This window comes from Vombatus ursinus, unplaced genomic scaffold, assembly GCF_900497805.2.
Source record: "Vombatus ursinus unplaced genomic scaffold, bare-nosed wombat genome assembly UNPS02014775.1, whole genome shotgun sequence".
NCBI classification, from domain to species: Eukaryota; Metazoa; Chordata; class Mammalia; order Diprotodontia; family Vombatidae; genus Vombatus; species Vombatus ursinus.
Window position 1 is genome coordinate 11910910 of NW_020954553.1, and position 13626 is coordinate 11924535.

A 13626-nucleotide genomic window follows, 5' to 3' on the forward strand; every position below is an offset into this window, starting at 1 on the left:
TCTCTATTCTTTTGGGTCAGTGTATTTCCGAAGTCCTGGGACCCTGATACTAAGAGTAGAACACCGTACTGGGCAATGGGGGAAATACAAGCATTAAGTAACTTTCTACCCTTGAGAAGCTTCCAGTCTAGTGGGGGAACTAAGACACCATGCACATACCACTAATAATTTGCGTTTCTCTGACACTTGTAAGTTACGTAACCCAGGAACACTGAAAGATAAATGATGTGAGTGTTATCATCCCCTTTTTACAGCTTCCAAAACTGAGGATCTGCCCAGGTGTGCATAGCTCACAAGTGTTGAAACCTGAACCTGGGACTTGTGAGTCCAAGTTTAGCAATCCTTTGGTTATACCACACTGTCTTTGTCTCAAATATGGGTTAGCTTTACGTTCTTGGCTTTGTGTTCTCAAACTCCATGTGCCCAGCCTCATAAACCCCGCTACTCCATCTAACATTTATAGGCAACAGCTGATTTTTATCAGCCAGTTTGTTCTTTCATATAAGCAGAGTTTTATGAGGGTCTTCTGAGCTGGCTTATAATGTGATGAAATGTCTGCAAAACTCTACCATAAATCCAGGGAAGCTGCCAAGGGCAGGATGTGATTTTGCAGGCACATTTTCCCCAGCTGGAAGGCCCTGTCCCTTTGCCGAGTTTTCAGTTTTGCACTTGTCTCTTTTGACTTGGACAGGCTCTTCGACAACTCGCGGCTTCTTTAAAGGCAGCTGAGAAGTGAGGGGTAGGAAAAATGGACCAAAAAGCTAATCTGTGCTAAAAATGATCCTGGACAGATGTGCCTCTCTGAAAGCTCCTTTTGATGCAGGCTGCTGTAACATAGACATCAGCCCGAATGGCCACATGGACTCTGAAGGGAGGACAGTGCCAACTCAGCAAATTATTAATCTTTTCATTATTTGGGTTGAGTCGTCACCCTTCACACTTGCCAAAGGCCTTCATCGTCTTTCATTAGTTTGGTAAATTAAGAAGCAACTCTTGAGGACCTCTCCCCAGATATCTTCCAAACTTGACATCTTTTTCCAACATCTGGATCCTCCTCAGCAAGGAGATGGAGTTTGAACAGCCTCCAAATGAGGTGAGGCCCAGGTGCTTTCTATTCAGGCCAAAGTGAATGAATGGTTTTCAAAACATCTAAGAAGCTGAGTGCTAACCATATACGCCAGAGAATTTTCCCCCAAACATGGCAGCACCTTCTCTATTTTTGCCAATAAGTCATTAGGCTCAGCTTGGCTGGGCTTCCACGTGTCAAAGAATCAAAGGATTTTAAGGCCAGAAGTAGCCTTAGGAGATCTCTTGTTTTACAGATGAAGAAAGTGAGCCCCTGTCTTCTAACTCCCAATCTGGTGTTCAGCCTCCCCATCTTTCATTCCCTTTTCCTTAACCACACACAGCACAATATTCCCCTTGGTCCTGGAGACTTATGCAGTCCGTGCCCGTCCCCTCCCCAGACTTTTATTCTGTTTCCTTTGGGACTCTTTCCTCTTGCCTTCCTGTTCTCCAACTCCCCAGGATCTGGAGATGAACCTATGAATGGAATGCATTTTGCCTGTCAGCTATGAGGCCTGCCCAGCTCCCCAAAGGCTTCCTCTTTCCCAATCCTCTGGTTACAGCACATCCCTTCCGCTCGCCCTGCATGGTGATGATGGCGCTTGGAAAGGAGAAAATGCCAGCATCTGCCTTGTGCAATCGTGTCCAATTTGACAGCCCTGTCAAGTTATGCCCCTGGGGCTCACTCCCATCACCTCCTGGAAGAGACAAAAAGGGTTTATTAACACACTCAGCTCTTAAGCTTTGAAGAGCTTGAGGGAATACTGTGATCAGGGATTTCTCCATGAGGGGGGTCCAGCTCCCCTGATCCTCTTCCTACTAATGGAATAGAGATGAGTGTGACTGAAATAGAGCCGATGCCTGGGGCAAACGCTGGAACAACTGTGGTCAGAAGAGCCCTCCAAATGCCAGACTGGATGCACAGTCAGTACATATCAACAATGCAGTAAGCATTCTTCAGTGTTTCCTATGGGCCCAATTGTGGGGGAATTACAGAATTTCAGGGTTGGAAGGGATTTGAGAAGCTGGAGAAGCTACTGTGATTTGTGCCTAAACAAAAATCCCTTCTACCACTGTTGATAGCAACTGATCATCTAGGCTTTAGTTGAAGACCTCTAGAGAGGGAAGATGTATTCACTAGATCATCTACTCTACTTTTGGTTAGAAAGTAGGAATCAATAAAAATTTCCCCATCCCACCAAACCAAGGGGCAATGCTCAGCTTTCTCTGTTCATCTCCCACCATTTCAGTATCCCAACTGTCATGGGAATGTGCCTGGTGTTATCTGGCTCTTTCCTGCCACTACCCACATCCAGGGACCACAAGAGCCTCTGGGGGGAATAAGAGGAAGAGGAAGCCCTGAGGTTTGCAGAGGAGGGTGGCATGATCCCTGTGGGAATCTGGATCTGAATCTGTGTTCCTCAAAGCTGAGCATGCCAGAGCATTCAGAACATCAGGGCACAGGGTTTGCAACTAGAGTTCGTTAGAAGGGAGGGAGACAGAAAATTCGAAGTCTTTGACTCAGGCAAAGGAGCTCTGATAAAATTCCTTTTCCTACTTCTGAGGAATAGCTTTCTCTAAGGAGTAGAGAAGGTGATAATGGGCAGAACTAGACTCAGTGGACAATCAGCGGAGAATAATGGGAGAATCTGAAATAGTCCACCAACAGCAGCCTGGACAAGTATTGAAAGGATACTTATCATCTGATGTGAGGTGAGGGGCTACCTAATGTTGTATAGACACACCACAAGCAGAGGAGAGACCACAGTGGCCTTCATTGGAATCATGGATTGTAGGAACCCTATTCACTATAGGCCATAAGAGACTAGGACTATATTGGATGCTGGTCACTGGTTAGGAGCTCTGGTACAAGTTTATTTACTGTCTCTGACTTTATAATAAACCTGCTCATTCTTTAAAGCCTTGTGAGCCAGTGAGCTTGTAAGGGGAATTGGTGATCACATCTTGAGAAGTTTGAAAGTCTCATTACTGGTGTAAGAATGAGCAAATCACAGAAGTGTACTTGGGCCCTTTATGTCGGGAGAGAGTCATTGACACAATGTTTCCATTTACATGAAGTTGAAATGTCACTCATAACTTTCAGTCGTTGCTGCTGGTTCTACCATGCAGAACAAATTAACCTCTCTTCCACATGAAAGATCTTCAAATACTTGAAGACCTCCCTACCCCTCGGTCTTCCAGTTCCTTCCACCAAGTCTTATGTCATGATCTTAGATCTCTTCACCATACTGGTTGTCCTTCTATAGACACTCTCCAGTTCACTGATGTCCTTCCTCATATGTGGTGCCCCATCACTAAACACAGCTATATTCTGACCAAGCCAGAGATCAGCAGAATGATCACCTCTCATTTTCTAGATAGGAGACATGTTGTTTTTTTGTTTTCGTTTTTGTTTTTGGAGGCAATTGGGGTTAAGTGACTTGCCCAAGGTCACACAGCTCATAAGTGTCAAGTGTCTGGGCTGAAGCTAGATTTGAACTCAGGTCCTCCTGACTCCAGGGCTAGTACTCTATCCACTGCACCACCTAGCTGCCCCTGGGGCATTTGGTTGTGGCTGCTATTTTGCACCCTTGACCCTTGTTGCATTGCATTTTTCTAAAATTCCCAAATATTTTTCACATCCATTCTCGTCTAGCCATGACTCCTCTTATCTCATACTTGTGAAATTTATTTTTTGAAGCCAATTATAGCACTTGACATATCTCTACTAATTGTTATCATATTAGATTCAGTCCATTGTCCTCACCTGTCAAAATAGTTTTGAAACCTGTGTCATCCAGCATGTTAACTATCCACCATAGGTTTATGTCACCTGCAAATTTGATAAGCCCACCATCAGTGCCTTCATTAATAAAAATGTTGAACATAGCAGCACTAGGGACAGATCTTCCAGTATAAAGACCTAATCCCTGCTTTCAAGAAGCTCATGGTATGGTAGGGGAGCTAAGACAAAGGTATTTTAATGCAAAATGGAATATAAATGACATTTGAGTGGTACAGCATCCTTTTTTAGTTCAGAAGGAAAGACTGATCCCTTGCAGCTGTAGGGTTCAGGGAAGACTTCACTATCTTTTGGTTTTTTTTGTTTGTTTGTTTTTGTTTTTGGCTAGGCAATGAGGTTAAGTGACTTGCCCAGGGTCACACAGCTACTAAGTGTTAGGTGTCTGAGGCTGGATTTGAACTCAAATCCTCCTGAATCCAGGGCCAGTGCTCTATCCACTGTGTCACCTAGCTGCCCCCAGGGAAGACTTCACAAAAGAGGAAACATCTATTCTTGGATGATTGGAAAGATTTCAACAGGTAGAAATGGATTGAGGGCAAGGAGGATGGGTGTAGAGAACATTCTCGGCATTGCAGCAAGTGCAAACGAAGGCAGGGAGGCGAGATGAGTTTGAGGAATAGCTAGCAGTCGAGTTTTACTGGAGGGTAGAGTGTGGGAGGCAGGGAGAAAGGAGGGCAATGAGAGAGAAGACTGGAGAGCTAGGCTACCTCCAAGTTGTGGAGGGTTTTGAATAACAAGATGAGGAGTTTAGCAATGGGGAGCCGAGGAAGGTTTCAGAGTAGAGGCTAACTAGATGAGAAGTGCACATTTCCTGTTTTCTGATGAAAGCTCCTCCTGAACCCGAACCCAGAACTGAGGATTTCTGCTCAGCTTTCTTACAGGGAGATGGAACTTAGAAGCCCCTGCCTGGGGCCTTGGACAGAGCTTCAGATTTAAACCACCTGGGGACAGGATGGCAATGCCAAAAGCATCTATCTCCTGCTCAGGTTTCTGCTGAATTCTAGCGTTCGAGCCCTCATCCTCTAACAAGAGGAAGTACTCATAGGATGTAGATTTAAAACTCGAAAGGGTCAGGGAGGTCGTTTATCTACCATCCTCCGGATGAGGAGACTGAGGCCCGGAGAAGGGCCTGTGATCTGCCTGTGTTCACACAGGTAACAAATGACCGAACTAGTGTTTGAACCCATCTGACTTCAGGTTCAGCATTCGTAAGTCATAGATTTAGAGCTGGCAGGGACCTTAGAAGTCCTCCAGTTCCATCTCCTCATTTTTCGGCTAAAAACAGACAAACAAACGTGCTCAAAGTTAAGTAACTTTTCTAGTCACGTGAGAGGTCAGAGACAGAACTGGGCTTTGAATCTGGACCTGCCGATTCCAAATTCAGTATTCGTTCCACTGCTGACAATTCCGTGAACTTTAGAGTGGGAAGGGTTCCCAGAAGGCATCTTTTCCTCTCTCCTCTGCCCTCCTCCAGAGCAGTGCTCTCCTTTACCAGCATCCTCGGTGAGTGATTGTATGGAGGGCATTTGGAGCCCTCCCGTGACTCCAGGGAGCTCACTGTCTTTGCAAGCAGCCCGGTTCACTTGTAGAGAACTGGAAGCGTGACGACCTGTTTTTCCTGATATCGAGCTGATTTGAGTCTGCTGCCACTGTTGTCTCTAGCCTGCCACCTGCTTCCCGGAAGCTTCTCTCCAACATTGCTGGCCACCCTGGAGGAAGCAGACTGAAAGGGTCCTGATTAAGCAGGAAGGGAAGGACCCCAGCCCTCTCTCCTTCCCTTGGGTCACACCCTTCTTGGGGTCCTTGGGGACTGAGCTGCATGCTCTGCCCACACTAGTGGAAGCCTGGGCCAAAGCAAGGAGGACGGTGACGACAGCCTTAGGCCCAGCCCAGTCACCACATTAAAGGTTGGGCTCCACCCTTGTTTTCAGCACCCCCTGCCCTACCTCCCGACTCCTGGCCTGTCCTCACTCTGTTAGGACTCATCCTCATAGGCAGATTTGGAGGTAGAACTAAGGTCTTGTCCTAGTTCTTCATTGACTTGACTCTTGGTCTGACTTTGGTCAAGTTATTTGCCTCTTCTGAATCTCTGCCTGTCCTCTCTAAAATGAAGAGGTCGGACTAGCCGATCTTTAATGTCTCTTCCAACACCTAATTCCTATCTCTGCATCTCCATCACTACCACCATCTCACCCCCAGCCCCACCCCCACCCCCCCTTGCCAGCACCTGGTTAGGCCTGCCTGGGCCATGGCTGAAGCATCCGTGGCCTATCGCAGACCCCAGTGACTTTCCTTTTTTGCAGACAGAGGGTCTGTCTGGTCCAGCTTCATATGACACATCTCTGTGGTCACCTTGATGCCATTGTCAGAGCAATATCTGCTACCCATACTCAGTGGAGAACATTTGCCTGGGGGACCCGGAGGTGTGTCATTTCCTGGGAAACGCTTTGGCTGCACTTCAGAGGCCTGGCCGAACGGATATGAGCTGCTCTCCTTAGCCCACCCCACCTTCCACCTCAGCAGTCCTACCACAATCCCCGACTCTGGGCTGCCTGGGAATCAGAGCTCCAGGCCAGAGAGCTTCAGATTCTCCCCCTATCCCATCCCACCCTGATGAGCTGCAGTATCAAACCAGGCCCCACTTTATCCCCAAACATTCACCAACACCATGCCCCCCTGAACATCCCAGGATCCAGAGCTCTCAGGGCAATGAGGCAAGGATGGGGGTGGGCAGGGGCCTGGCGAAGAGAACACCAGGTGCAAAAGCCCTCATTGATATGTTTGGGAGAATAACCACCCACAGCTGTGCATCCAAGGGCTCCTTTCTTTGATCCAGGCTGGCAATGACTGAAGGATGTTCTCTCAGCAGCACTGAGATGTTCATTATGAAGGGCAGGTCTTAATGCCTCCAACCTGGGGGCCTCCAGCATCCCTGCAGCTCCTCCCACATGGGGGTGGGCTGAGTGGAGCTAGAAACAGCTGGCCCACTCCAGGGAGGCACTCCCTGTGGCTTATGTTCTCCAGTCAGTGCCTGGTGTGACCTGACATGTCTGCCTTCTTCTGAATGTCTCCAGTACTTGGTCTGCATCTCTCTTATGCACTTAATCATGTTCTGTATTGTATTGTAGTTATCTGAACAATAGATAGTGGGATTTACAGTGGCAAGGAGCCTTAAAGAATATCTACTCTGGTCTGACCCCCTTATTTTACAGAGGGGGAAAAAACCCAAAATCTAGAGAAGGCTTAGGAGGAGGGAAGAGGTGTGCTCAAGGTCACACAAATATTAAGTGGCAGAGCATGGATTCAAACCCACATCTGCTGACTCCAAATCCAGATTATTTCCCACTAAACCTTATTTCTATAGAAATGCCTTATCCTCCTTCCCTGGGTGGAAACCACATAGAACTCAAAACCTCTAAGGCACCAACCATGAAGCTCTGCACATTATAAATAATTCATTCATTCATTCAACACGCATTTATTAAATTACTGCTGTGTGCCAGGCACTGTGCAACAGTAGGTTCTAAAGAGACAGAGACAAAAAAGGAACAGTCCCTGCCTTCAGGGATCTTACACTCTATTGGGAGGAAACAATATGAATACAGAAAAGGAAATACTATGTGTATATGTATATATATATATGCATATATATGTATATATATATATATTAGATTTGTGTATACATGTGGTATTAATACAAAGAGAAGCACCATGATAGAACTGACTTTAGAAAGACATGGGTTCAAGTCTTACCTCTGATGCATATTGACTGTGTGATCCTGGAAAAGTCATTTAACCTCTTGGTGCCTCCTCCCCCCCTTCCCCTTGACAACTCTCTGAGATGCAGAGAAAATGCTGACCTGCATTTGTAGTAGGACTTCTTTTTGGAAGTTTGCTACATCTAGAAATCACAAATGCCACCCTATCCCATGCCAGATATAGAGTGACTTTCAATTAATAAATGTTTATTGAGATAAATTAGCTTTAGAATGTTAAAAATTGTTTTTACATGCAACTGGGAAATAAGATAAACAGGCAAAGGGGTACAGAAATATATCCTGCCCTACTAGAAAATAGAAGGGGAAGGTGATAAGGTGGGGTGATAGAAGGGAGGGCAGATTGGGGGAAAGGGTATTCAGAATGAGTTTCATCTTGTGGTAGGTGGAGGGGAGAGATGGGGAGAAAATTTGGAACTCAATATCTTGTGGAGGTGAATGTTGAAAACTAAAAATAGATAAATTAATTTATAAAAAGAGAGATAAATTAGCTTTAGCCTGACTAAATTCTATTTCAGCCAAATGGGGGCCAAAAGGGCTTTGTGGGCTAGCCTGGGAATCTAACCACAATTTCTAATCTTGGTTCTATGGAAAAGCATGCTCTGTGGTATGCAGCCAACACTGCCATTGAGAAGAGAGTGGGATGACATTGAGAACATATGTTCCCCTCCCCACTTGGGGTTTATTGAGGAAGGAACGTGGTATCTCAGGGAAGACTTTTATTTCTTTTTGGTTAAGTGTATTGATATATTCTGTTTTGACATAACAGATACTTGCCAGCAAACAACCAGTCCCTAAAAAACAGTTAGTTTAGTGATAATTAGCAGAAAGAACAGATGTAATCTTTAACTTTGACAATATGTTAGCTGATGTTAACTGTTTCTTGTACAAGGAATTCTTTTCTGGTCCCAGAGAACTTGTCCTGACCTAGCATAGCTTTTCCTGAGTTCCCAAGGTAGGTATTCATATGTCTTCCTCTCATATACCTCAACCCAGGGGTGGGGAACCTGCAGCTCCTTTTATTGAATCCAAACTTCACAGAACAAATCCTAGTGCTGTACTTCAGGACCTAGAAGGCCACATGTGGCCTCGAGGCTGCAGGTTCCCCACCTCTGCCCCAACCTCTTCCTTGGACTGTAGTCCTCTTCTCAGATGCTTTCTGTACAGCTCTACCTAGCTGAACCACTAAAACCTCAAACTCACCTTCCAAACTGAGCTCATCATCTTCCTCCTGCACAGAGCCACACTTAGCAATTTGGGTCCTGGGGCAACTGCTGCTAAGGACCCAAAATACATCCTTAAATCACCTTTATAAGGCATTATTTGAAAATAATGCAAGAAGTAATTAAGACAAATTCATTTAAATGGGAAGGAGAACGTGTTATTACAGTAGCTTAGGAGATAAAATCTCAGAGTTGGTAAGGACTTTCAGCTCTTTCTAGTCCAACCCATGGGACTCAGGGTCCTATACTCTTTCTTTTCTACCACAGAGGCCTGAGTAAGGCTGCTTCCTATGTCAATCAATCAACAAACATTTATTAAGTGTCGACTATGTGCCAGGCACTGTAGGAGGCACTGGGGCTAAAAAAGTTAAAAGTGAAATAGTTCCTCCCTTCAAAGAGCATATACTCTGGGATTATTACTTTCCTCCATGGAGCAAAAGGTTGGTTGCTTGGGGAAAGAAGGGTGGGAGAGAGGCTTGTGTGCCTAGAAGGGAAGGAAGGAAGAAGAAGGAGAAGGAGGAAAGAAGAAACCTTGGTTAGGAACAGAGACAAAGTGTGCTGGGTGTTTCTTTGTGAGTGTGTGTGTGTGTGTGTGTATGTAATTTCATTAAATATTTCCCAAATACATGTAAATTTTTTAACATTAATTTTGGAAAATGCTGAGTTCCAGAATCCCTCCCTCCTACCCCTCCTCTGTCCATTGAGAAGGCAAGCAATATGATATTGATTATACATGTGAAGTTATGCAAAACATATTTCCATGTTGTTATTTGTCCTTCATTCTCAAAGAGGACCAATGACATCAGGAAGGTGATGACATGAATTGCAAGTGAATTGGACTTAAGTGAGGCAGGGCTGTGCAAAGTCACCAACCTCACTCTCTCCTCCAGAGACATGTGGGCCCAGTGGCCAAATAGGGATCAGGATGCCTGGAGATGACCCTGGACGCAATGGCACACTGTGGCCTTTTTAAGCTAAGGTCTTTCCCAGGTCTCAGTTTATCTGAGGCACTTTCCATATTAGCCATGTTGCAAAAGAAGACACACACACACACACACACACACACACATCAAGAAAAAATAAAGCAAAAAAAATATGCACTCAGAGTTCATCAGTTCTCTCTGGAAATGAATAGCATTTTTTGTCATGAGGCCTTTGGAACTGTCTTAGATTATTGTCTTGATAAAAGTAGCTAAGTCTTTCACAACTGATCATCCTTACCATAATTGCTGTGTCTGTGTACAATGTTCACTTGGTTCTGCTTACTCCACTTTGCATCAGTTCTTATAATTCTTCCCAGGTTTTTCTGAAACCATCCTGCTTGTCTTTCTTTATCTGTGCTGGGCCAAGGGAAGTAAATGGGCTGGAGTGTGTTGTCCAGGCAGCAGCCAGGAGCCCAAGCCTCTTCTTCCCTGACTCAGAGTTCATTCTCCCCTCATTTTCTGCTCTATTGAGTGCTTGTGTGAAATTTTTGTACCCTGAAATCTACCACCCTGAAGCAAAGCCCCATCACTTTATGCTCGCTGGGGTTCTGTTCACAGTCCTGCTCCCCCCTTCCTAATCTCTACCATCATAGTCACTTAAGCCACAAGACCTTGGAGTCATCCTTAATCCTTCTCCTGTCCTTAACCTCTTTCAGTCATTAAGTCCAATCTGTGTCATCATCACCCCCTTCTTGGCAGTGGGATATCACAGAGCAAGTTTTCCCATCAGTCACTTGTAAAGTCCCATCAATCCTCCGTCAGTTCTTGCTCCAGTCTCTCTCCTTGCTGCTCCCATTGCTATTCAGGCAGTTATCTATTCCAACCCACACAGGAAAGGAAACCCCACTCGGCAGCCCAATCCACCATTCCACTTCTGGGAAGTTTTTTTAGGAAAGAAGGAAAGGAAGCAAGCATTTATTAAGCTCCTCCTCCTAAAGCTGAGTGCTTTACAAATATTATCTCATTTAATTCTCACAATGACTCTGGGAGGTAAGTGCTATTGTTATAGCCATTTTACAGTTGAAGAAACTGAGGCAGGCAGAGGTTAAGGGACTTGCCCAGGGTAACATAGCTATTAAGTGTCTGAGGCTGGATTTGAACTCAGGTTTTCTTGTGTCCAGGCCCAGTGTTCTGTCCTCTGAGGACAAATACAACAAGTCTAGTCTCTCCTCCATGTGATAACCCTTCAAATTATTAAAAACAATTAGCTTGTCTGTCCCTTCTCCTCCCCCTCCCTGCTTGAATCTTTTCTTCTCCAGGTAAAACATCTTCAATTCCTTCATCCTCACATGGCCTGGACTCAAGTCCTTCATCATACTGGCTGCCTTCTGGATGCTCCAGTTCATCAGTGTCCTTCTTAAATTGTGGCACCTGGAACAGATATGTCTCATAAGAGCAGAGTATGAAGAGACTATCACCTCCCTATTCCTATAAGCTCTGCCACTCTCCATGCATTCCAGGATCTCATTCATCTTTTTGGCTGTTGTATGCCCCTGCTCACTCATATTAAGCTTGTGGTCCACTAAAACCCCCAGATCTTTTTTGAGAAAACTGCTAACAATGCCTCCCTCGTCTTGTGTTATGGCATTCTGGCACATTTGCAGACTCCATCAGCTCACTTGACTGATGAAAACTCTCCCACGGGGAACTCTGGAAGAGATGACTTCCTGAAACATTGCAATAACATGTAAAGGACGTGCTTTGGAGAGACTGCAGAGCACGTGCGGACATTCTGTAACTGGTTCCATTCTGCTAACCCTGTTTTGGGGAAGACCCTTTTTGGTTTCACTGATGAGCCAGAACCTTCAATGTCTTCAAAAAGACCGCAGTCAGCTTCATCCTCTTCCCTATCTTTGATCCATTTGAATTTGAGAAAGTTTAGTGATTCTTCCTCTTGGTAGTTGGTGAGCCACTGTGCTGGAAGGGGAGTGGCCTCAGACCCTTCATCCCCTCAGGCCACATGGCCCTAAGAAATGGGCCTCATACCTTGGCTTTATCTTTTATTCTTTTCTACTCTACTGGCAGAGTCTTCGGCCAGGGGAAAATGAGCTACAGGAAGCTGGGTGTGGAAATTAAGGACAGGTGTTGCAGCCGCCCAGCATCAATGTCCCAGGAAGCAAGGAACACTTCTCATTGGTGACCTCCAAGGCTCCCATCCCCATGCAAAAATGAATCCAGCCATTATGCTGAATCTGGACATGAGATTGGTGAGCCCAAGGTTATGCAGAGACTTGAGTCAAGTTGTGAGCCCCCTTCCCTAGAGACTGAGGCCATATAGGGAAGAGCATGTGCCAGAGGTACTGGGGCCATTTATTAATTTGTTTGTGCTACACCTTTGAAGTAAATTTCCCTTTGCAAAAGCTAATTGATGGTAGGAAGTTAGATGGAATGGAGCTGCTTATCTGTGCTTTGCTAGGAGAACACAGCCAATAGGGGCTTGGGCCAATGGCAAAGAAAAGAGATACCCCCAAACCTTCAGGTACCCTAGAACCCCAAATGGAGATGATGGAGATGTAGCCTACCTGGCCCTGAGGGAGTGAGGCCAGAGCATACATGTTGATGAAACCATGCCAGTCTTTGGTAATCGCCACCTCTTTTCCAGATCTTTGCTAATGATCTTTTTTTCATGATCTGTTCTAGAATTTTCCTAGGATTGGAGGTGAAGTTCACTGACCTGTAGTTTATACACACTGTCCTCATTCCTTTCAGATGGAAACAAGATGGGATTACAGAGAATGAATATAAAAGAATGGCATCATAATGAACTGTGGCTGTTGAAGAAGGCTAAGGACAACAATAAATAAATAACTAAATGTCTATATCCATTGCACTTGTTACGTCATATCTGTTACACTTGTTTTTCTTTCTTTCTTTTCTTTCTTTCTTTCTTTTTTTTTTTTTTGGCTAAGCAATGGGGTTAAGTGACATGCCCAGGGTCACACAGCTAGTAAGTGTTATGTGTCTGAGGCCAGATTTGAACTTAGGTCCTCCTAAATCCGGGGCTGGTGTTCTAGCTACTGTGCCACCTAACTGCCCCTACACTTGTTTTTCTGAAGTTAGTTTTTTATACCCAAGTATAAGACTTCACATTTATTCTTACTAAATTTCATCTTAGTAAATTTACCCCCAAACTCACCTGGCCTGCCAAGAGCTTTTTGGATGTTCACTGTCATCCAGTGCGTCAGCTGTTTGTCCCTCCCAGCTTTGTAATAATCTGCAAATTTGATAAGGTTGCCATCTATGCCTTTGTCCAAGTCATGGATAAGAACATTAATGACACAGATCCCTGGGCTACTCCACCATGAAGTACAGTTTGAATCCAGCCCTCCAACCAGTTCTTAATCTATCTCATTTAGTCCAGGGGTGAGGAACCTGTGGCCACATGTTGCCCTCTAGATCCTCAATTGTGTCCCTTTGACTGATTCCAAACTTCACAGAACAAATCCCCTTAATAAAAGGATTCTGGATATGACTAGGTTGTGTCTCTCTCCCTTTTCCACAAGAATAGCATGAGATACTTTATCAAAAGCCTTTCTGTAGGTTGGCCCCACAACTGGAATGGACTCCCCATTCTTCTTGTCTATTGGAATGCTTCCCCTTCCTTCAAGTCTCAGCTCAGGTAGCATCTCTTCCATGAGGACTTCCCTGGTCCCCATAACTAAAAGTGACCACCTGAATCTTTTTTGGACTTGATTTCCCCCTCTCCCAAACTCCTAACAAATTCAGATTTGTATCATGTTTATTTTTGTCCGTATCTTACCATACATACCACCAGT

The 13626-nt window shown here is 45.0% G+C and overlaps 1 protein-coding gene across 3 annotated transcripts in view; it reads left to right on the forward strand.

Annotated features, from left to right (window-relative positions):
* Positions 1 to 12671, forward strand: part of CUNH1orf109 (chromosome unknown C1orf109 homolog) — a 31285-nt gene extending 18614 nt beyond the window's left edge. Inside the window, exon 6 of one of the 3 annotated variants that reach the window (XM_027864777.1) lies at positions 12560 to 12671. Coding sequence is in view for 1 of the 3 variants with exons in the window: in XM_027864778.1 (XP_027720579.1) it covers positions 12491 to 12501 (11 nt within the window). In the remaining 2 variants the exon portion in view is untranslated. Of the gene's footprint in view, positions 1 to 691; positions 2942 to 12490 lie in introns of those variants that run through there. The other 2 variants (XM_027864778.1, XM_027864776.1) reach the window with 2 other exon arrangements.
* Positions 12672 to 13626: the final 955 nt, after the last annotated feature.